General features: G+C 42.5%; 3 protein-coding genes across 6 annotated transcripts in view; 2 read left to right on the top strand and 1 right to left on the bottom strand.

Annotated features, from left to right (window-relative positions):
* LOC143517369 (fibrocystin-L-like) overlaps window positions 1-3,846 on the top strand; it is a 98,333-nt gene extending 94,487 nt beyond the window's left edge. For 2 of the 3 annotated variants that reach the window (XM_077009788.1, XM_077009787.1), the window contains exon 77: window positions 121-3,846. In XM_077009788.1, coding sequence (XP_076865903.1) covers window positions 121-395 — 275 coding nt within the window. In that variant the 3' untranslated portion in view covers window positions 396-3,846. The remainder of the gene's footprint in view (window positions 1-120) is intronic. The other variant, XM_077009789.1, reaches the window with a different exon arrangement.
* Window positions 3,847-5,565: 1,719 nt separating this feature from the next.
* LOC143517368 (uncharacterized) lies at window positions 5,566-14,148 on the top strand. 2 transcript variants are annotated; one of them, XM_077009786.1, is made up of 5 exons: window positions 5,566-7,280; window positions 7,367-7,427; window positions 7,500-7,540; window positions 7,632-7,796; window positions 8,094-14,148. In XM_077009786.1, the coding sequence occupies exons 2-5, from the start codon at window positions 7,390-7,392 to the stop codon at window positions 12,362-12,364; spliced, it is 4,515 nt and encodes a 1,504-aa protein (XP_076865901.1). In that variant the 5' UTR covers window positions 5,566-7,280; window positions 7,367-7,389; the 3' UTR covers window positions 12,365-14,148. The 2 variants fall into 2 exon arrangements, with proteins under 2 accessions (XP_076865901.1, XP_076865900.1); XM_077009785.1 differs by having other exon boundaries at window positions 7,367-7,540.
* Window positions 14,149-14,787: 639 nt separating this feature from the next.
* Window positions 14,788-16,080, bottom strand: LOC143516357 (uncharacterized protein F54H12.2-like). Its single transcript, XM_077007908.1, has one exon. It carries the CDS (start codon window positions 16,078-16,080, stop codon window positions 14,788-14,790), a length of 1,293 nt encoding a protein of 430 aa, XP_076864023.1.
* Between the last annotated feature and the right edge of the window lie 8,365 nt (window positions 16,081-24,445).

Genomic DNA, 24,445 nt, shown 5'->3' with positions numbered 1-24,445 from the left:
GCTTAGGTAATTTATGTGAACAGTGGTGTATATGTGGTAGTTAGGAACACTACAAACAGTCCCTTCTGTGCCTCTGGACCTCGCTTTCAACTTTGGGTTTTGTTTTTCCTTCATCCACAGGGCAGAACCTGACGTTAGCTTTCACTTTGAACACCTGGCAGGTCCAATCCAGGGCCTTGTCCTTCAACGCGATGTCAGGGAACGCAAGTTCCGTGAATACGAGTAGCACAAATCAGACCAATAGTGGTGGTGCCTCTTCTAACGGAACTCTGACTAACACCACATCATTAGTGAACACCACCCAGAGCACAGGTTCCAGTGTCGCCTTGGTGATGGGGACGGTGAATGTAGCCACCCTGCTGGGTGCCCTGCTGCTGTTGTATTGTGTAGCATAGAACACTATAGACGTGTCCTGTGTGAAGCAGCAATCACGCTACCAAACTTACATTGATGCCATTAAACTGACCCATCAATATTTAACTGACAGCTGGCATTAAGATTCAATAGAGCTTTATCCTCCTCCATCCAGTTGTACTGTGTAGCATGGAATAGAGTCTAAGGAGAGTCTGTAACTTTCAAAGCTGGGGTCTAGCATTTGTTTATTCACCTTCAATGAACAATTCGGGTAAGCCATGCTTCTTAAGTTCAGAACTGTAACCAACCACGAATATATATCAGAAATATATACTACACCAAATATGAATGGTGCTACAACACTACTAGCTAACAAAATTTGACTCCCACATGAGACTCATGTTTCCTGTGTTGGCTTTTGGGACGGACCGCTAGCTCGGTAGGAATCCTAGGAAATGTAGTAGATTTTAGGCGTGCTAAATGTAGAGATTTCAGGTATTGTTATTTGCGTAACTGGTGGATTTTTAAAATCACAGTCCATCTGGTTACAATTTGATGGGTATTATAAAATCTAATTCATCTTCACATTATCAAAATGATTATTATCTCCTTTAATTTATTCCAGCAGGCTACATCAGATAAACTAAATTCACCATATTGCAGCAATATAGGAACGTCAAAATCTATGTTTCTTGACAGACAACGTATCACTACGCGCTCCAAAACGTTATCTGCCGTCTTAAGAAAATAGATACTTAGCAAGCTTAAAGCTAGTGGGGGTCACATGAATTCAGGATGTATTCACACTAGCGTCTGCTCTTACTCCACGAGTTTGATGTTTGGTGCGAAAGATGAACCTGTTCGCTCCCGACTCGTGATTTGTTAATTTTGTAACGTGACTGCTTCGACAGTGTCATTTCGAACAAATTTGTTGTGGAAAGGATTGCAGTGTATTTCAGCGTCATGTAAGCTAGCCATTTTATCGTTATTATGTCACACCATCGTAGGACTGGAGCAAGGGGCGGGGTGGTGTATGACATCAAATCCAATTCAAAAATCGCGAGCGCAGAAAATCACTTGCTCTCGTGTGCGCGGAGAGCTTCCTCATGCACGCAAAACTACATTCGCGAGCGAGGAGAGAGTTGCTTGCACAAGGAAAATTTGTCACACCCTTTCTGCTTGCGATTAAGCTCCTGCTCGCGCAGCAGATCCTTTGATTTTTGACAAATCCTCTTGGGAGGGACCCAGACAGGATTGGCTGCAGCTGTTTTTAGAATATGAATTGTGATTGGCTGTCAGTAGGGTCTGTTTCATGTTTATTTTTTCACAATATCAACACATTTAGGCAGCTGGAAGCACCAAATACTATGAACTATGGTAAAACAAATAACCAGCTAGCTAGCTATATATTTATAAATCTGTCTAGCTATGCTAGCTAGCTAACTAACGTTGGTAATACGTTGAACGATGTACCATGTCATAGATTTTTAAGCTATTCATATAAATAATAATAGTAAATTTGTACAAAATGTGTTGTTGCTGTAAATGGAAACAAATATAAAATTTGCCATTTTTATTGCCTAAAAAGAAGCAAAATCTAAGAACATTTGTGTGTGTGTGTGTGTGTGTGTGTGTGTGCACTGTAAAAAGTAATAAGTTGGCTTTACTTAAAAAAATATATGCAAACTCGTTGCCTCAAAATAATTCAGTTAATTTAAAATTAGTATTTTGATTTAAACTAACCAGATTATTCAGTGTGCGCAATACTTTGATAAACTTGATTTATATAAGTAGTCAGTAATTACAATAACTTGTGTATTCTGAGTGGGCAATACTTTGATAAATTTGATTTATATAAGTAGTCAGTAATTACAATAACTTGTGTATTCTGAGTGGGCAATACTTTGCAAAACTTGATTATTGTAAGTAGTCAGTAATTACACAAACCTGTTTATTCTGAGTGTGAAATACTTAAATTACAAAAACATCACTTGCAAATAAACATTTTATTTTCATTAAGAACTTTTCACTAAAGTGCCATTTCACTTAAAATAAATTCTCATAAAGAATAGAAAAAAGAAGGATAGTATAAAACACAAATATTATAGAAAAGAAAGAACACAAACAATAACACAAAGTGAACTTCTTTTCAATGCCCAATACTTGTCTAACACAGTAGACTGTTTTTCAGTGTTAACAGTTTTGGAGATACCCAAGTGTATTTGCCATGCATTTGGGATAATCTAAATGCAAAGCATATGTAGGCCCAAAGCACAGGCAAACTGCTTGAGGTAGGTCCTTAATATTGTCCATGACCACATTGCCCTCAATGATGATTGCAGTGGACATGGGTTGGAGGGGTATTAAGCTTGAACCATGCTCAGGAGTATCTTCATTCAAAATGGTTATCACACCCACTGTAACAGATGTCAAGTCCTCATCTCTCACCATACCGTGCACAGAAATATAAATTAATAAATGAATAAAATAATAAAAATAAAAGAATAAAATGAAAAGGGGGCTTCAAAACTTCAGATTCACATTCAATCTGAAATAAAATATTGGATCATACACTGACAAGTTTATATCAATATAGAAAGAGTTTTGTAAACTTGAAAAACCCTAATGTTAGTAATAGTTTCAAAAAAGGCAGGAGCATCACTAGGACAAGGAAAATAAAACGAACACATATGAAACATGTGAAAGTGTGATTAAAAGCATGCAAAGAAGAATTGAAGCTGTGATTAGAAGTGAGGGGTATTCCATCAGATACTGAATTGATATTAGGTTTATTAGGACCTAAGTTGAGATATTAATATTTTGTTGTGTAAATTATTTATAAAATGCATATAAAAATTAATGTTTTCTTTTCATTATCTGAGCTCTGAAAAAGCTGTTTTGCTGTTTCTTACCAGTTGTCGTTTAAAAAAAATAAATAAATAAATTTGGGTCTTTTACTCAAATATGAGTACTGGAGAGTATGGTGTTCAAACACTTACATAGCATGTTTTGTAGAATTCACTGGAATTGTCTCTCAACTATAATTGAAATGCCTTTGAGGACAGCCAAGTGAAGTGTTGTCATGTAGGATGACTAATGACAAACAGAAATGATCATACCCAAATCAGACAAGAAATGTAATGGGTTGGTCTGTAGCACTTTTGTGGTGTTCCCATCAATGCACATGGTTTTAAGGATTACTCAGATGCTGCAAAATCGCATTACTTACAGAGTTGATGGGCTGCATTAATTCAGTCAGTTTCTGTCTAACAGTCCCTTTTTTGACTTGAACGAACATTTCGAAGAAACGTGGAGTGTACTGATCCAATGCCTCAAAGAATTCTCCCTCAAGGTTCTTAGTAGTGATTCTGTTAAACTCAGCAAACACCTAAAGGAAGGGGGTATTAATGTATATTAATGCTCCTATACATGTTCTCTTCTAGCCTTCAAATGAAAATTTTGCAAATCAGATACGTGTCAACAATATTAATAAAAATTAAATGTAATTCAAACCAACAAAGTTCTAAATTCTGTTTATTGAGAAGAAAAACTATAAACAAAAAGATTAACAGGTAAAATTAGGTTTACAATTTATATGTCAGAAGAAAGAAGTTTTTTTATTGATTATGATTAATGAACTGAATCTCCAGCTTCAAGGGAAAGATAAACACCTCCCTCAGGTAACAGACAAGATCAACTCTTTCACTCGGAAGCTTGCCATGTGGGGCAGGCAACTTGATGAAGGAAAAACAAATTCATTCGAGAACCTGCATGAATTTGTTGACACATCTGACTATGATGCCACCTCAGTGATTCCCTGTATCAAGCAGCATATTTCATCATTGATGGAATTCTTTGAAAAGTACTTCCCTGAAAAAAGTTCCCAGTATGATTGGGTCAGAGATCCTTTCAATGCACCAGCTCCTACAGGTTTCAGCTCTGCATAGGAGGACCAGCTCATTGACATGACATCTGACTCCACATTGAGACTGAGATTCACATCACAGACACTGAGTGAATTCTGGAGTGTAGAGAGGGAGTATCCACTCTTGGGGCAGAGGGCTATGGGCATCCTTATTCCTTTTGCAACGTCATATCTTTGTGAGACTGGCTTCTCTGCTGTTGCTGCACTAAAGACTAAGTACAGGTCCCAGCTAAACATTGAACAGGAGCTGAGAGTGGCAGTGTCATGCTTCAAACCCCACTTCGGAGCTCATTGTAGCCATTACTTCTGACTCATTTTGATTAAAAAAAAACACTTTCAGGTCCAGTTCAATATTTCCCAGCACGATAAACTTAAATAAGTTAAATATTTATTAGTGGTGGGTCGTTAATTTGATACTGTCACGTCCAGCCCCTCCCTCCTCTCTGGTCCCGCCTAGCTCCCCGCTCCCATTCGTTCCTCCGTCTGTCTGTCACGCCCTCATCGTTAGTACCCACACACCTGAGTCTTGTTTCACCGTCTTGTCTCTGTGTATAAAGAACCCCAAGTGTTTCATTCCCTTGTCGGTCATTCCCTGTACGTGAGTCCCTCGCTGTTCTTCCGTTCTACCTGATGGTCTGTTCAAGTTATTGTTTTGTATCCCATGTTCAGCGCTTATGTCTTCGTTATGTATATCCGTAGTCCTTTGTAATCTTTAGTAGTTCTGTGTCTCTTTCGTGTTCTTGGTGATAGTTATGTTGTTTAGTTCTTCCTGTATCATTGCTTCCCTTGTCTTATGCTTACGTTGTTCTCGGTTTGCTATTATCTTATGTTTACGTTCCCTGTTGTTTAGCATGCCCGTTTAGTGATGTCCTCTCCCTATTGTTTGGCATAGTTCCCTCTGCGTTTTGTGTTGTAGTCATTTTGTGTTACCCTTTCATTAAAACCCCAGTACTCTGCACTTGCGTCATGCCTGCCCGTCCCAAACGTAACAGATGCTCTTATCGGGCGATATAAAAATTATCGCCGTTAATCTATTCTTAAAGTTGGGTTGGGAACTGGGTCAAAATGGGTAAGCAAACTATGATGACTTTCAACTTGATAGTTTAGCTCGGCTGAGAGAGATTATAGGACGGCATATTCCAAAAAAAGTGATTTACGACTTTGACCTCTAGTTGACCACCCCCCCCCCCCCACCCCCACCCCCCCACCCCCCTCCCCCTACCCCTCCCCACCCCTCCCCCTCCTCCCCCTCTGCCCCTCCACCCCACCCCAACTCATGACATCATCACATTAATCACGTCAAGACGACCAAAGAGTATTAAGTTGTGCTTTGAAATTTTGCTTGATAAGGTTATTTAAATCATTATTTTGATCTTCTTTGATGGTGACTCACCGGAGCCGTATAACCCTAGACACCTGCGACACACACACACACACACACATACATAAACAAACACATGCACAAACACGTGCACAAACCCTAGTCACACAGACCAGTGCTAAAAGATAGGGATCTCAGACACACACACACACCTGTAGTCTCACACACACACACACACACACACCCACTCCCCTGAACAGGAGGATCTCAGACACACACACTCCCCTGAACAGCGCACACACCCCTAGTCACACACACCCACCCCCTGAACAGAACAGCGCACACACACACACACACACACACACACACCCTAGTCACACACACCCACTCCCCTGAACAGCACACACACACACACACACACACACACACACACACACACACACACACACACACACACACACAGAACCGCGCATGCGCACACAAATATGCTTACTTTGAGTAACTTCAAACAGTTAACAAAACTCTGATGAACCAATGAGGAGGCAATCTCAACAGACCAATCCGGGGTGCGTGTTTAGCGCACGAGCATTTAAAGGGAGAGAGGGGGAACGTTTCCTTGAGGAGTCACCATGCAGTCTATGGTGGTATTGTCCATACAAACCATTTTTTCCTGAGAGAGGCCTCATACTGACTTAAAGCTGTAACTCTGAGGGTCCTCGGTGTCTCAGGCACACATTCTCTATATGACCTTGGCGCCTTTCTCCAATGAATTAACCCCCTGTCACTGATTACAGAGCATATACCCAGGTCTCCCATACACATGCACACACACACACACACACACACACACACACACACACACACACGCATGCATACACACACACACACAGACACACACAGAGTAATATATCAAAATACATCTCCCCCACGTTAAAGAAATGTACAAAAAGGTGCTTCTAGCATCGTAGGAAGTTAGATGTTTCACTCCGTGACCAGGACCCGTCCAAGCAAGCAAGCCGACATTTAATATGAACACGTCTCGAGCAGGAGGTAAGACTTAGGAGTTATTTTGAATGTATTAAATTACTATAGTATTATTATGAAAGTAATAAAACGTAGCTAAACCTTAAATGTACTCATTTAAACATTTATACTATATTTCACAAATGATGTATAATAAGTTAACGTTATAATAAGTTAACACAATAATATGTATAATTATATGTATAATAAGGTAACACAATAAGTTAAAATTGCATATTGATTGAACGTTACATTTAAAACTGTCTTCCATGCAATGTAGGAGTTCAAAGAGCATATTGAATGAACCTCGGTTTTCACAGAAAACTTTCGTTAGTTATCCTACACTGCCTTCTAGCGGACATTTAATGTATTGATTTCATAAAAAGATTTCTGAGAACGGTTTTCACAGAAAACTTCTATCATTCTTCCATTAGTTATCCTACACTGCCATCTAGCGACCATTTAATGTAATGATTTTATAAAAAAAGATTTCAGGTTTTGAAATGTTTTTCAGATAATTTCCTACCGAAATAATATATGTCTATTGTTCATAATATCTAGATAATGAAGATGAATTTGAATACCAAGAGATTTCATTATATACTGATCTGGACGTCGAACATATAGCGATTGTACATCCTTTTCGTGCATCTCCGGGTATGTTTTATTTTAATATTATTATTTTGAATCATTATTATTCTCATTTGACTAAATTATTCTCATTTGTCTAAATTTTTTCAAAGATGATGACATCATTAATCAAGCGATGAACGACTGGGAGCCCGCTCCAGCGTTAGAATCTCAGTCAGTAATTACTGAACAGGGTCCGAACGCTTGGGAAACGCTGTCTGAAGCCAGTTCTTTGCGTTTCGACAGTGGGGAACATGCTTCACCGCTCAGAGGACCTCCTCCGTCACGTAAGTTTTTTGAATGTTTTACCGAACATGATGATGTGAAAAAATGATTTCACAATTCGATAGTAAGATTGTTTACTCATCTGTACTTTAGCCGCCAGCGCAACTTCAAATCAGGAAGACGGAGCGGGTCATCTTCAGGAACATGAACCGAATCGATATGTCATGGAGGAGGAGGACCTCATGACTGCTGATCTCATTCGAAGGGCAAGAGACGCTCTTGCAGCCGCTGAACATCTGAAAGTCGCGCGTATCCACGGTACGCAGAGCCAAGTGAATTCTGCCGCGTACGCAGTGTTAAGCTCAGCTAATTTGCTTATGAACGAAGCCGTTATTAGCGTCAGGGAGCCCCTTTCATGAACCAATGTGTCTAATAAAGCATTTACACGAGTTCACTCATGATATATAACAACGTGTCTAATAAAGCATTTACACGAGTTCACTCATGATATATAACATGTCTAATAAAGCATTTACACAAGTTCACTCATGATATATAACCAACGTGACTAATAAAGCATTTATGATTTACACGACTTCATTCATTGTCTTACAGAAATAAATCACAACCTGCCTGAAGACGCGACGAACCCTCACGTTTTAGAAGCCGTAAATTCTCTGAATGAAGGATTGGCAATACCTATCGATTACAATGCTCAGAGCCCCGATGCCAGATCCGAGATTACACAACCAGAACAACAATACGATTGTTTCCAAGAACTAGAACAATATCTTAGAGGTTTAAATGATACAGTAAATCCTTACGTTTTAGAAGCCGTAAATTCTCTGAATGGAGGATTGGCAATACCTATCGATTACAATGCTCAGAGCCCCGATGCCAGATCCGAGATTACACAACCAGAACAACAATACGATTGTTTCCAAGAACTAGAACAATATCTTAGAGGTTTAAATGATACAGTAAATCCTTACGTTTTAGAAGCCGTAAATTCTCTGAATGGAGGATTGGCAATACCTATCGATTACAATGCTCAGAGCCCCGATGCCAGAACCGAGATTACACAACCAGAACAACAATACGATTGTTTCCAAGAACTAGAGCAATATCTTAGAGAATTAAATAGCCAAACCTCTGATAATCAAAATAACGTACCGATTGAAATTGATGAGGAGAGACCAAATTATTCTCACCCCATGATCAATATTGACGCCGAACAAGTAGGCTGTGGAGCGGCTACAGACCCGAGCATTAGAATTAAAAAGAGGGAAAAGTTCAATAACACAGAAATTAGAAGGAAAGTAAATTTCTCCTCATTAGAGGACATCAGCAGTTTCTCTGATTTTCACAACCACGTTTTAGGGATTATAGATGAGATGGTAGACGTTGCTCGCGAAGCCGTAGAACCGAACGACGTCATGATTTTTCAAATTCACGGACCTAATCTGAGCGTTTCAGAACCTATTGAAGTGACCTCTGAGGGAGTAGCGTTAGATTCGTTTCTATCACCTCTCGAGAAAGCTATGCAGAGCAACCATGAAGTGTTGATGAGCGACGCCGTTGATTTGGTGATTCAATTAGTGCACGCTCCGAGGGGAGGGGGTGGGGACAGGAGAAAATTATCAGGCCTCCTCCATTCCGAAGTTGTAAGGAAAAAGCTCAAGCATTTATACGTTTTTCTAAACGAGGGTAATAATTTGTGTTTCGCGCTGTGCGTCGCTAAGCTGTTGAATCCTGGGAGGAGTCATTTTGAGATATGTAGGATAGCGGAACAGTTACAGAGAGATGCGGGATTAAGACCCCAAGACGAAGTCGGGTTTGCGGACGTACATCGATTTGAGAGTCATCTCAACTGTAAAATTGTAGTATTGCACCGTACCGTCTCCAAAAAAGGATATTCATTTTTTCAAACCTCTGAAATCCCCAATGATCGGACTTTGTTCATATTTTTACACGATAAACATTACTATGGTGTAAAAAACATAAAAGGACTTCTAGGCGCGGCTTACTTCTGCAATTACTGCTACGCTACTTACAATGACCGCAGGAGTCACAGTTGTAAATACGCGTGCGGCGTCTGTAACGATTCCGAATGTCACAAACACAAACAGAAGAGTCTCTTACAATGCCCGGACTGTCTAAGACTGTGCAGATCTCAGTACTGTTATGACAAACACAAGGAGTCGAAAAAGACGAATGAAAACATTACGTACACATTATGCGAAAGAGCGTACTATTGCGCACAATGTAACACGATGGTTAAAACATCATTCGCTGGGCAGAAGTCTCATAAATGCATCGGTCAAAGCTGTAGTCTCTGTGGGGAGAAGATGGATAAACTGTTTAATCACCAGTGTTTTATCGAACCTCTAGAGAAAGAAAAGCGGAGCAACAAACTCATCTTCTACGATCTAGAATGCCATCAAGCGACGGGTGTGCACGTTGCAAATTTTTTATGTTGCATGGATTTTAAAGGAGAAACGTGGACGTGGTCCGGGGAAGACTGCGTCAAAAAATTCTTTGCAAAATTCCGCAAGCCCGCATACAGCAACTATATTTTCATAGCACACAACGCTAGAGGATACGATTCCTATCTCCTGCTTAACTACCTGGTGAAAGAAGGCGTAGTTCCTAACATCGTAGCACAAGGCAGCAAAATTCTGTGTTTTACCGACCCCGAGTTTAATCAGAGGTTTATCGACAGCCTATGCTTCATGCCTATGAAACTCTCCGCAATGCCTAAAGCTATGGGGTTCGAGTCAGACGCTAAAGGATACTTTCCACACTATTGGAACATCCCGGAACATCAGGACTATGTAGGGCCTTACCCCGCTCCCGAATTCTACGGTGCCGACAGCATGATGCCCAAAGATCGCGAGGAGTTCTTCCGATGGTACGAAGGGGTCAAAGGAGGAATCTTTCTATTCAAGAAAGAGATGGCCAAGTACTGTAAGAACGACGTAAAGATTTTGAGGCGAGCCTGTCTGATATTCAGGGAAGAGATCTTGGAAAGCACACAAGTCGACCCCTTTAGTTGCATCACCATAGCCAGCGTGTGCATGAAAATCTTTAGAACAAAGTTTCTTTCTCCACACACGTTGGCCATTCCACCGTTGGATCATTACGTCAGCGGGCAGAAATCTTTTTCGTCTTCTTCTATCCAATGGTTGGAGTATGTGGCGCAAAAGCGGAAGATAAACATTCAGCACGCTCTGAACGGTGGGGAAGTGAAATTTGGTAAATACGCCGTGGACGGATACAGCGAGCACAAAGGCGTGCGGAGAGCGTACGAGTTTTTAGGGTGTTTTTATCACGGTTGTGATAAATGCTTCGCTTCGCACGAGCATCACCCTCTGACCCAAGGTACGACATACGGGAGTCTACTCGAGAGAACGAAGACGAGAATTCAACACTTGAAGCACACTTACGATCTGCGAGTGACCTCGATATGGGAACACGAGTGGAGCGAGATGAAAAAGACCGACGAGGATGTGAAAAGTTTTCTGAAATCATTTGACTTTCCAGAAAGGTTAAATCCCCGCGATGCTTTGTTTGGGGGGAGGACCAACGCGTTAAATCTGCACTACGTGGCTCAACCCGAGGAGAGGATCGATTACTACGACTTCACATCTCTCTACCCATTCGTCAACAAAACAAAGACCTACCCCCTCGGACACCCCGTGGTTGTATTCAAGGACTTCCTACCGATAGAACAATATTTCGGTATAGTCAGAGTCAAAGTTCTGCCCCCCAGAGGCTTGTGGGCGCCTGTTCTGCCCTACAGAGTAAACGGCAAACTCACCTTCCCTCTCTGTAGAACCTGCGTGCTACATCGGCTGTCGGAGTGCGAGCATAGCGACGACGAAAGAGCCCTGACGGGTACTTGGTGCACTCAAGAAGTGATCAAAGCCGTCGAAAAAGGCTACGTGGTGCAGAAAATCTTTGAAGTCTGGCATTTCCCCTTACGCTCCGACACCCTGTTTGCGGATTACATTAAAATGTTTTTGAAAACTAAACAGGAGAGCAGCGGGTACCCCTCCTGGGTAAAATGTGCGGCGGACGAGGAGGAATACCTGAGAGGGTACGAGGAACATGAAGGAATTCGTCTGGACGCTGGGAAAATAACGCATAACCCCGCCAAGAGATCTGTGGCTAAACTAGCTCTAAATTCTCTCTGGGGAAAAATGTGTCAGCGGCCCGACAGACTGAACACGACTCTGATCACGCAGCCTGAAATGTTTTTAAAGTTTATTTTTTCAACGAGCATCAAAGTCAGGGACTTGTCGTTCTTGAACGACGATGTAGCGCTTGTGCAGTGGCGACAGGCCGACGTCAGATGCATGGACCCCGGCGTCTCAAACGTTTTCATAGGCGTTTTCACGACCGCCTACGCCAGACTGGAGCTTTACGAGCTCATGGACAAATTGCAAAGAAGGGTTCTTTACACAGACACAGATTCGGTGGTGTTTGTCTCCCGTGACGGAGATTGGATGCCGCCGTTGAGCGATTATTTGGGGGGACTCACCAGCGAGCTCTCTGAAGGCGACAGCATTGTAGAGTTTGTCAGCGGAGGGCCAAAAACGTACGGTTTCCGTACATTAAAGGGTGAGAACGTTATGAAGGTTAAGGGGCTCACGTTAAATTACACCAACGATAAACTAGTCAACCTGAAATCTTTGACAGAACTGGTCAACGAACACGTTAAAAACCCCTCCCGTTCTAGGGAGATAATGACGTCCCGCAACATGATTGTCAGGGATAAAATAGGCTTCCTCCTAAAAAACAAAACACAACAGAAAAGGTTCAGGATCGTGTACGATAAGCGCATTTTGCTGCCCGATTTCAGGACTCTGCCCTACGGGTATTAAGCTTTAACATTTTTGGGTCTCCGGTCATGGAGCATTTTGATGCTAGGTTTCAGCTACCATTTTCTTGTATAGTTTGCGGACCCAGTAACTGTGGAAAATCTTTTTTTATTAAAAAGTTGTTGGAAAAATGTAATGAAACGATGTCTAAAGTCCCGGATAATATCGTTTGGTGTTATACATGTTGGCAACCTCTGTACGATGATTTGATGAACAAAATAAATGTTCGTTTTGTTCAAGGAATACCCGAATCTCTGTGTGACGACCAACTGTTTCCTATAGATAGGACTAACCTTCTCATTTTGGACGATCTCATGAACGATGCCAGCAAAAACGACGAGATTGAAAAAGCGTTTACAAAATACACGCATCACAGAAACTTGAGCGTTTTGTATTTGGTGCAAAATCTTTTCTTTCAAGGTAAGACTAGTAGAACCATCAACCTGAATGCAAACTACATGGTTTTATTTAAAAATCCCAGAGACAAGTCGCAGATCAGCGTACTGGCGCGTCAAATGTACCCCGGAAACTCAAAATACTTTATAGAGTGCTTTCAAGACGCCGCCTCTAAACCTTACGGCTATTTATTAGTAGACTTGAAAGCTCAAACGCCAGAGGAGCTCCGTCTTAGGTCAAGCGCGTTTTCCTGGGAGAACCCCGCCGTGTACGTCCCCAAGAAGAAAAAATTCAAATAACGCCGGGAAAGAAAATGTCGGCTCGACTAAGGACGAACCTACCCGCGTTGAAAACCTTATATAAGTCACAACCCCGACGTAGGAAGGTTATATTACACGAAGCTTCGCCGGAACTCATACTTTCTATATGCGAATTGGCTTTTAATCTGCTCCGCGGGAACATTCCTCTGACCGCTAAACAGTACCGTGTTTTGAAAAGACAGAAAAAGTGGATAAAACTTTTTGCGAATAAAAGAGCTTCTGTAGCTACAAAGAGAAAAGCTATTAACCAGCACGGAGGTTTCCTTCTCCCTCTGCTCAGCGTAGCCGTTCCCTTTATAAGCAGCCTGCTATCGGGCAAAGGATAAAAAAATGGAGACTGCTGAGAAGATGTATTTGGTTCCTCAACATCAATTAGATATGCTTAAAAATGCGTCGACGGGTAAAGAAAATATAAGACGGACCGTTGAAAATGATTTAGACGCGGTTATGCGTCACATTTTATCTAGGACGGACATGAATCCCTACGACAAGGCTAAACTTTACTCCGCGGCTTTGCAAAGATTTTTAAACGTCGTTAAAAGAGGCGAAGAAGAAGAAACGTCGCGATTAACCCTATCCCTCCCCAAGGAACCGATCAGCCAGATACAGGATCAACCGGTAGATCTAAGCGTGACCAAGGACGAGATGGTAAAAGAGGTTATCGAAAACGTACCGGCGAGAGCCAGAAAAAACGCCTCCTACATTCTGGACAAAATAGCTAAATCGGGTCAAACGGCATCGTGGAATGATGAGGGAGAGCTTGTTTTCCAAGGAAAAACGATTAAAGGCTCGCACATGCTGGACTTGATTAAAAACCTCACGGCTACCCACAAGATACCCGACAACAGACGCCCCCTAGGTTGGAATGAAATACTACACGCGGTAGCTACATTAAATGTACCGTATTCCACCATTCCTAATGACGCCGTACGTCAAAAAGTGTCGACCATTAAAAACTCGACGAGTTTCGCCCCTGCTAGTTCCGATTCATCTAGTTCTGATTCAACTAGCTTGAGTTCTGATTATGCTTTTAACTCTTCGGCGTGGGTGAATTTTGATTAAGGACATAAAGACAACAATAGGCGGTTGTATCGTTTATTTGTTCATTGTAATTACAATTTATTAATAAAAAATACTAAAAGACAAAATGGCGTCCGTCTAATCTTTTACAGAGCATTTAAACTTTTCGCCGGAACACGCTCGCTGATTACAAGTAACGGAACATCTCTTATTCAGTCTAGTGTACATTTTTTTGACAAAAGCTACAACCATTTTATCGTTGATTTTTACATCGTCCTTATAATTCGATATAACTTGATTAAACGATCTTCCTTTAGCCCTTTGACATAAAAAGAAAACGCAGTGAGGGCCGCAGCAAACGGAATCAAAGCTCTGAACTTGTGTAGAGTTATGTCTTATTTCTTTGCAGTTCTTTTTCATAAATGAATAAATAGATTTAGGAAAGAGTTCGTAGTCTGGAGGGTTACCGTAAGAATCAAAAAATTCTCCGGACCTTTCGTCGTTCAGACACAGGGCCAACCAGTGCTCCCCGGGCATATGACTGGGATGCGTGTTTACGACAAACATGGCGGGAAAGCGTTTCAGCTTAATGCTAGGTAGCCGGTCGCAGGGAACCACTCCCGAAAAGACTTTCTCCAAAGCGCGGCAGCTTCTCATCACCTCGGTAAGTTCTCCGGTGTCCATGCGTTTTTATTGGTAGTCGATGAGCACGTTACGGTGGTTATTTATTTGCAGTATGGTATCGAACGTTGCGTAAATAACGAGATTTATGGTCCTCGGCAGAGGATTTTTAAACCGGAGTTCCATTCTCATATTTCCGGACTTTATCAGCGACAGATGCTGCCCTCCTTCATCGTCGGGGGATAGATTGAAAGCCAGCAATGTGTAGCCTCCTATGTACTCTTCACGACCGATGGAAAGAGCTTGATCTTTAAGGTGTTTTCCCGAAGCCAGAATTAGCGAGTGATATTCGCGAACGGCGTTACCGGCTTGAAAATTCGGTTGAAAAGGCTTAGCGGGATGTTGGGTTCCGTCCACGTAGAGTGCGATAAACTCCGTGTCGTAGTGTTTGAAATTAAAGGGGTTTTTATTGTAGGCTCCTACGTACGCGTCGTTATCCACCATTCCTATAACGACGGTTTTTGGAAGAGGGCCCAGGAACAGATTTTCTTGGGTGCATACGCGGCTCCCCGCGGGTAAACTGAAGGTCTTCATGCACACCCTTTCCATGGGGTACTTGGCTGTGGCGTTCAGAAGCGCGTGCGCGTGGCCCAACTTCACAGCGGGAGACACAGTGACTTTTTTCACAAAAAGAGAAGCCGTGAGTATTTTTATAACGTAGTCCGTCTGTCCTTCTTTCATCAGACAAAACTCGTCTTTACTCCTTACAAATTTAATTTTCAGGTCCACTCCGTTCAGTAAAAATTTATCCTGAAAAAATATATCGGAGTGAATGTATCCGATCAGGTCAAAGGGACTACTTTCGCCGCTAAACGCGGCTCTGCTTCTGAGACCCATGTTCCGGCCCGCCGGGTCCGTAGCATCCATATGCTCCGCAGTGTCCTTGTAAAACATACCGCTTGAAAACTGAGTCTCCAGCGTGTCCTTGCCGTAATTCATGAGGCATTCCATGACTGCTCTGTAAGGGTACGTATTACTCGACTGACTGATGAGTCGGTCTCCTAGCATAACGTCCACTTGTGAAAAAAGGGAGGCTATCGGGTAGTTCACGACGCCGACCTTTGCGTCGGCGGCTATGTCGGTTCCGTCAGGGTTTGTGATTTTACATCTTAGGTATAAAAAAGTGTTGTTGAGATCCAGGTAATCGTCGCTATTACCCGCTACGTAAAAATCTATCGGCGCTCCTCCGTCTGCAACGGATGAAAGCGGCGGTATTTCCACGTACGCGTACTTTTCGATACTCGTTTGAGTATAAGGCAGAGTGAAGATATCCAGTTCCGTTTTGGCGCATTCGGCCGACATACTATGTAGAAAGGCCATAGCTGTTCTAGAAGATGTTCAGTTTTCTTTTGTTGTCGGAGGAAGGACGTTTACCGCTTCTTCGTTTGGTTTTATTCTTCACTTTGACCTTACTCGCGACGACGTTGCGTTTTTTATACGATGACGCGAGGCGTCTTCCGGGAGGACACCTAGCGTTCCTGCGGGCAATGGCGGCGAGTCCCGATCCCTCTTGCTTCTTGGCCACAAAGTTGCTAATCACGTCGCCTACTATCCCTTTCGCGGCGGTTTTTAAATGAGGCGTTGCAATAGAGAATCCTCTTTTGATAAGGGGAACCGCCATCCTAAAAAGCGATTTGAACATACCACCGAGTCCCGCCCCATACATGACCGGGGACCCTTGGAACCCCGGAAGACCATTTCCGGCTTGATGCTTATAGTAGTCCACATAGATCTGAGGATCTCCGTAACTCGTTCGATGCATTTTTTTTTACTTCTTTCTTTTCTTCAAATGCAGAATGAATGTTTTACCGGTCTAAAGTGAAGTTTAGCTATAACTTTCCCGTATTGAAAAGGTACTTCGATATTTTGATCGGATTTGATTTCGACGGTTATATCGTTTATGAGAGCTTTGGTAACACGTACGTAGTGTGGCTTATCATACGTTACTGTGACGAAATCGTGTTTATTCCCCCCTATATGTACGCATCTCAACAGAGGCACAAAGCTGTCCCCCACTCTCTGATATTGTATAATATCGGTATACATGAACAATGAGTAAATCCCTCCGCGAAGATCCGTAGGGAAGGGTGCCTCCGGCTCTTCCTGCATGAGGTGTTTGGATGCCAGACCGAGAATAAGCGAAAGGTTACCTTTAGCCTCCAAACAATAGGGTTTGGTGGAGGCCGCAAGTCGGATTTTGTTTATCAACGGACGGTATTCTAACTTTAGTTCGGGGTCAAAAGATTTCATCTTCTTATTCATTTCCTTTACGATGAGGTTTATGTCATCGTAATACCCTTGCGAAATAAAAAACCTCTTGCTCTCGACGCCTTCCCTTCTAACTATAAAGGTAGGTTCCATGCCGTTCTTCTCATGCAGATTGAACCACGTGTTAGGATATTGCACCTCCGCGAGTGCTACCTCCCACTCACCAGACAACTCTATAGGTTTTAAGAAATGCGTCCTGTAGCTCGAAATTCTGTTATTGGGGTATACGCCTCTCGAAGCGTTGCTCGGGAGAGTAACGAAGAATCCGCTTTCCTCCATGATTACGGAGTTATAATTTTATGCAAAAGTACAACGCCTCCTTTTATCCTTTCACGATGTCGCGGATTTCCTCGGCAGGAATCCACGAGTTAAACTTGTCCGGCCATCCGACCCACTTGACCAGACAAATCTTCTTTCGGTTCCTAGTCTTTTCAGATATAATCTTTTCTATTTTAAAAGCCTTATCTTTACCGAGTATAATCTTTTGCAGCTCCTGCTCGTAAAAGGTTCCTTGTAAATTTTCACCGTCGTAATCTTGCAGTTTGTATACGGGAGGATCTCTCCCTATTCGTTCAGAAACGGTAAAATATTCATCCGTAAAGTTCTGTACGTAACCTTTCTCAAACTGATGTTTTAATCGCGAAATTCTAACGGTATCGCCGACTTTAAACTTGAAACTCAATTTTTTTCTTTGCTCTCTCGGCGCAAACAATCCATACAGGGTTTTAAAAACTTTGAAAGAGTTTCCCTCGTTCACTTCTGAGGGCTTCATTTTGATGCTGCTATGATAGCTGCGGTTGTAGGCGTGAACCAGGTCTTGCACCACGTCTACGTATTTTCTCGTATTGACGGCCGTGAAGTATCTCCACATTCTGGTTTTTAACGTCCTGTTGAACCGCTCACACACGCAGGCTTTCTGTCCGGTCCCGGTAGCAAAGTGAACGATGTTATTGTTTTTCATTAATGCCTGGAATCTGTTGTTAAAGAATTCTTTCCCTTCGTCGGTTTGAAGTTTTTTAGGAACCCTCCTCTCCTTGAGAATCGATTCGAAGGCCTTGGTAACCTCGACGCCGGTCTTGTTCTTTAGGACGCGCACCCACGCGTATTTGGATAGTATATCTATACAGGTTAGCATGAACTTTGCACCGTCGTTATGCTCCGATAAGCCGGACATATCTACCAGATCGGCTTGCCATTGCTCGTCAATGTGTTTCACGACTACTCTGTTTCTTTTAAATTTCCCTGAGACCGGTTTATGTAGAGTGTAAGCATCCTGCGCCGCTAACCAGGTTTTGATTTTTTCAGCATCTACTTTTTTACCGGTCTTCTCCTCAACGCTCCTTTGCAGACCCGCTACCCCACCGTAAGACCCGGGGTTTGAGGGGTTATAGTAAATCTTTTTCAGCAAACGTTCGGTCATGTTGATCCGAATACAATGATGCAACAAATACGTTGTTTCGTGGTTTTATTATCAAACTTGACACATGAGATTACATTGCTTAATAGTTTTTATAAAACAAAACTTGACATGAGATTACATTGCTTAATAGTTTTTATAAAAAGAAAATGGCAAATGAGGATACATTGCTTAATAGTTTTTATAAAAAGAAATTGGCAAATGATGTTACAATGCTTTATGGTTTCATAAACAAACTTTTGGCAAAAGAGATTACATTTATATTATGTTCATTTAATAATGAAAGAGTATGTTCAAAGGCTTCTTTTACATCAACCTTTTCATCTTTACTTAGTTTCAAAACACACACGTCGGTTACAAAGGTGAAAATGCATAATAGGTGAGCGTCTTTACATACAAAGGGTTTTTCAAACATGCAAGAAAGAATGCGTGATATATACGTATGCGCCGGATAACTAGTATTATTGGCTTCGGTGATCAGAGAACTCCATAGACCGCTAGATTCCCGTACTACACACATCAGTTTTTTTAAAGCAGATAATCTCTCATCGGCGAGATCGTAAGCTGTGACGTCGACGGTGTTGCTGAACAAAGAGATCATGTCCCTTATTAATTGATTGTTCTCGGATGTAGAACCGTCACGCCTGCTGACCAGGTTTCCCATAGTTTAGAACATTTCCTCTCAATTTTCAGACTGTTGAGGCTTCTTTTTCAGACGACTCGTCAAGGGCCATGGTTTCTTGCAGCGTCCAAATGTCCTTAAGGCGCTCCTGCAGGTCCTCGCACAGATCCTGACTTTGCTCTTCAATCTCTCTCAGAGCATCTTTGATGTTACTTTCGTGTTTTAGCTCCATCATCATCGCCTCAGCAGCGGCGGAGATCTTGCTGTGAGGAGGTGGATTTGAGACACCGCACATATTCAGCGCTACGGTCACCGTTTGCGGGAACCACGGCTTGAACACCTTCTTAAGCAGCTTGGGTAGGTTCAGACAGAAATAGCTAGGGCCAGGGTCGCTCAGGCATTGGTGCTGACGTTGACTCGGGTGATCGATAGCGCATCCGTTGCAGTTTTCCTTGATATCCTTATCGATAATCCCATCCAGCAGGGTTCCGATCACGGTTCGAATGATCTTTAGCACCTTCGTGCTGAGAACGCCGTCTATCTCATCGGCTGTTTTTTCGACTGAAGGTGTTTCGGGAGGCACGTTCTCTTTATCTTCAGGATCTGAAGGAGGCTGTTCTTCGTCGTCATTAGAGCTCGACGAGGAAGAGGTCCCGAGATCCTCCTCTAGGCTCGCCATGTCGATGATGACCAGTTTGTCGATGATGACCAGTTTGTCTTGCTCGGCTATGGTCGGCTCATTTATATCGGATGATGAGGAGTGGGAGGAGTCCTCCTCGTAGGGTTCCTCGATGATTTGCGACGGAGGCACGACTTTTTCTTCTTTGCACTCCTCAAACATGCCGTACAGATTCGTCTTAATAGTTTCAATGCCCATGTTTTTCATCATATTCTTGAACAGATTATCGACCAAGGCGAAATACTTTAGCAAGTGGTACCAGTTGAGACGCCCGTACTTCACCTCACCATTTTTCCCAGCGTCATCTCCGGGAGCCCCGCGTTTACGCGAGCAGGTCACCGCCAAACAGAGGTCTACTACTCCCTCGGCGAGCATACACGCTCGGATGTTGAAAACGTGGTACGGGCTTCTGTAACCTTTCCATTCGTGCTCCTTAATAGTATGAAGTGGCACTTCTCCTCTCTCCACAAGGTATTCAAACTCTGTACGCCATCTTCTGAACTCCTTCCAGTCGTACAGATCGTATTCCACTTTCTCTGTAGCATTCTCAAATACAAGGCCGGCCGTTCTTGGGATCGTGAAGAAGGTAACCGTGCAGGTGTTCTCGTCAAAAAAGTACCCTCCGGCACCCCTTTCATCTTTCAGAGGCCAGTAGCGTTGAGTGTCGCCCTGCGCCATCGGATCGATTCTTCTTTTCCACTTGAAACTTTTTTTAGGAGCGTACGGACAATCGCTTACCACCATAGACTGCATGGTGACTCCTCAAGGAAACGTTCCCCCTCTCTCCCTTTAAATGCTCGTGCGCTAAACACGCACCCCGGATTGGTCTGTTGAGATTGCCTCCTCATTGGTTCATCAGAGTTTTGTTAACTGTTTGAAGTTACTCAAAGTAAGCATATTTGTGTGCGCATGCGCGGTTCTGTGTGTGTGTGTGTGTGTGTGTGTGTGTGTGTGTGTGTGTGTGTGTGTGTGCTGTTCAGGGGAGTGGGTGTGTGTGACTAGGGGGTGTGTGTGTGTGTGTGTGTGTGTGTGCGCTGTTCTGTTCAGGGGGTGGGTGTGTGTGACTAGGGGTGTGTGCGCTGTTCAGGGGAGTGTGTGTGTCTGAGATCCTCCTGTTCAGGGGAGTGGGTGTGTGTGTGTGTGTGTGTGTGAGACTACAGGTGTGTGTGTGTGTCTGAGATCCCTATCTTTTAGCACTGGTCTGTGTGACTAGGGTTTGTGCACGTGTTTGTGCATGTGTTTGTTTATGTATGTGTGTGTGTGTGTGTGTGTGTGTGTGTCGCAGGTGTCTAGGGTTATACGGCTCCGGTGAGTCACCATCAAAGAAGATCAAAATAATGATTTAAATAACCTTATCAAGCAAAATTTCAAAGCACAACTTAATACTCTTTGGTCGTCTTGACGTGATTAATGTGATGATGTCATGAGTTGGGGTGGGGTGGAGGGGCAGAGGGGGAGGAGGGGGAGGGGTGGGGAGGGGTAGGGGGAGGGGGGGTGGGGGGGTGGGGGTGGGGGGGGGGGGGTGGAGGGGGGGGGGGGGGGTGGTCAACTAGAGGTCAAAGTCGTAAATCACTTTTTTTGGAATATGCCGTCCTATAATCTCTCTCGGCTGTATTCCTAACCAAATTGCACAGTAGGAGCGAGAACGAGTTTTTAAACCTGTGAATGACAAATCGTACGTATGTTTACATGGATGCAGCCACGAAGTCGCCAGGTTTGCTTCATGGAAAATTCATTTTTAGGAACGTAAAGTGTTACCGGAGCGGAGCTCGGAGCGGTCGTTTTCTGCATGGTCCTAGCGCTAGATTCGTCGCTATTTAAATATTTCTTTTTAACCGTTAAAACTACAGAGGAAAATTACGTCCGTGAGGTTAAATGTTTAGCTGAATAAACATGTTATTTAATGTACAGTATGTAGGCTTACAAATTCATATTTAACTGAATAAACCGTTGAACATGAGTAGCCTACATTTTATTGAGCATGTGTTTTTTTTTTTTTTTTTTTTTTTTTTTTTTTTTTTTTTTTTTTTTTCCTTCAAGTATCAAAGTAGAACAGCTTCCTCAAGCAGTCATTGATGCATTTTGGAAACAGGAGATGAGCCCCTGGTCTAATGCACCCTCTGTATTAAGAAACCCTATCTCAAAAACTGACTTTTAGTCATTACTTGGGTAGCACGCATATGAGCCATTTTAATATAGATTAATCTAGATTAATTTCAAGATTTCAGTGAGATTAATCTAGATTAAAAAAAATTTATCTATGCCCACCCCTAATATTTATACATATACTCAATGATTTGAAATAATTCTCTTTTAATCACATTATTTAATGGTGGTTTATTTTCAAAAGACCCAATCTTAACTTCACGTTCTCTCATGTTTCGTCCTGGAATTACAAGAGGCTCGTATTTGTTAACGTAATACAAGAGAACTGTTCAGTCAGACAGATATTTGTTGTGAAACGATGTGGTTACAATTTCAAGCATTTTCAAGTACTTTAGCCTAAATTCCAGCACTTTTCAAACCTGAAACATAAAGCAACATTAAAATCAGGTAAATGTCAGGTAAATGTTCCTTCCCCTGTTTTTGAGGGGTGTTTCTTTATACTAACACATATTGTTTCAGACGTATAAACGCTTCCGCCGTTAGCGCGAGGTGTGCGGAGTTGCACGCTATGTCACTCGTGAAAGTATAAACCTAGTTTCATCAGCAGTCAGAGCAGATATCAACGTTCAGCTATCCCCCTCCTCAAAAATGGCTAAACGTAAGATGGACACTGAGAACAGGGGGTTTCAAGCCAGGTGGGAGGCAGAGTACATGTTCACGGAGGTAAAAGGTAAACCTGTCTGTCTTCTGTGTGGAGAAAGTTTGGCTGTAATGAAAGAATATAATCTAAGGCGGCACTATCAAACGTCTCAAACACACAAAGACAAGAAGTTACTGACAGAGCCATAACAAAATATTTATGTTGAATATATTTTGTACATCATTACAATATATTAAATGTACATCATTTAATGTACAGGACATGTGATTTTTCTTTGAAGGAAGTTTGTTTTTATCTGTTTGCCTGTTGAAAAATTGTTTTCACTTAAAATTACTGTCAGATCCATAAGAAAATATTGCTTTATTCATTTAAGCATTAAATAATATACACTGTGTTAGGTAAGCGTGTTCGGGCCGGCTTGATAAAGACAGTGTGAGTGTAGGCCAGAGGGAGAGTGGGGAGGGGGCATAACCGGGCCCCACCACGGAACGAGCAAACCCAGGGCCGGTGCCACGGGGGGGCGAATGGGGGCGTTGCCCCCTCAGGCGAGGTGTCCCGCCCCCCTCGGCCGCTCATCAATCGTTACACGCCACCCCCCGTTCAACAAACAACTTACGTTCGCCCCCCCTCCCCCCCCCCCCCCCCCCCCCCCCCCCCCCCAGCTCAGTGGTGGACGAAGTACACCAATTATGTACTTGAGTAAAAGTACAGTTACCTTGCATTGAATATTACTCAAGTAAAAGTATTCACCTCAATTTTTTACTTGAGTAGAAGTACAAAAGTATCTGCCTTCAAAAATACTTAAGTACTAAAAGTAAAAGTAAAAACCTTTTTTTTTTCTTAGCGTCACATCAAAACCCCTAGGCCTAATCGATCAACAGGTGAACAGGAAACAGTGCCTTACATTTGCCTAGCAAACACAAAATACACAAAACTAGCCTATATTATCCTCACGACAGTCATTTCCAAACTTTATCCGTATTAATAATTCACACTAGAAAGGTAGACAAGTGGACAAACCGTTTAATATGAAAACAAAATTCACCACCAAACAACAATAATTTCGAACCGGCCACTTCAGTCCTAGCTTGGGGGACTTTTTCTGAGGTTATATGTTGTCCACCACATGGCGGGACAGGGAAGCTAGAAGCTACTGAACTCATAATATTAAACTTGGCCGAATAATTAATATAATAATAATAATCAGGGTTGCCAACTCTCACGCAATGAGCGTGAGACACACGCATTGACTGTCTTTACCAGAGACCGTCTTCACTCGCTCACACGACATACATCCGATTTCTCACACTGAAAAAAAATCTAGTTTATTTATCTCCGATCTACATCTATGATTCAATGAGTTACTAGTTCGCTCTGGCGCCAACCACTGGCGATCGATAGATCGCGATATAATACTGAATTTGTGTCCAACAATTTACACACATGCCGCCGCCCCCGCCCCCCAACCCTGATAATAATAATTTTTATAATAATTTTAATAATTTTGCTTCGCTCATATTTGCTTGCCTTCGCCTCCCTCATATGAATGAATTGTGAAGTTCGCTTCGCTTGGCCTAATTCGCGTGTATGTGTCCCCGGCTTTAACGTTTGATGTGGGAGTCTCCTGTGTTAAACTGGCGTTTAGCATCTCCACAGATTGCAATTTGGGTACTAGCACACTGCTTTGGATAAAAGCATCTATTAAATGTAGTGTATTTCATGTGATATAATTAACCGGGGTATAAACCTACTCATCTAATGGCGAACTTACTTCGATGTGTTTTTTCAAGTTTGACGGCGAGTTCATAAATGATGACAGCGATGTGTTTTTCGGAATGCAGAGGAGGAACACGAATCATTTTTCTTTTCGAGGAATTCAAACAATTGGGCTAAATAAGGCCAGGGGTGTTGGGG

This window comes from Brachyhypopomus gauderio, chromosome 6, assembly GCF_052324685.1.
Source record: "Brachyhypopomus gauderio isolate BG-103 chromosome 6, BGAUD_0.2, whole genome shotgun sequence".
NCBI lineage: Eukaryota > Metazoa > Chordata > Actinopteri > Gymnotiformes > Hypopomidae > Brachyhypopomus > Brachyhypopomus gauderio.
Note: the sequence above shows the minus strand (reverse complement) of the source record. Positions and strands in the feature narration are given on the sequence as shown.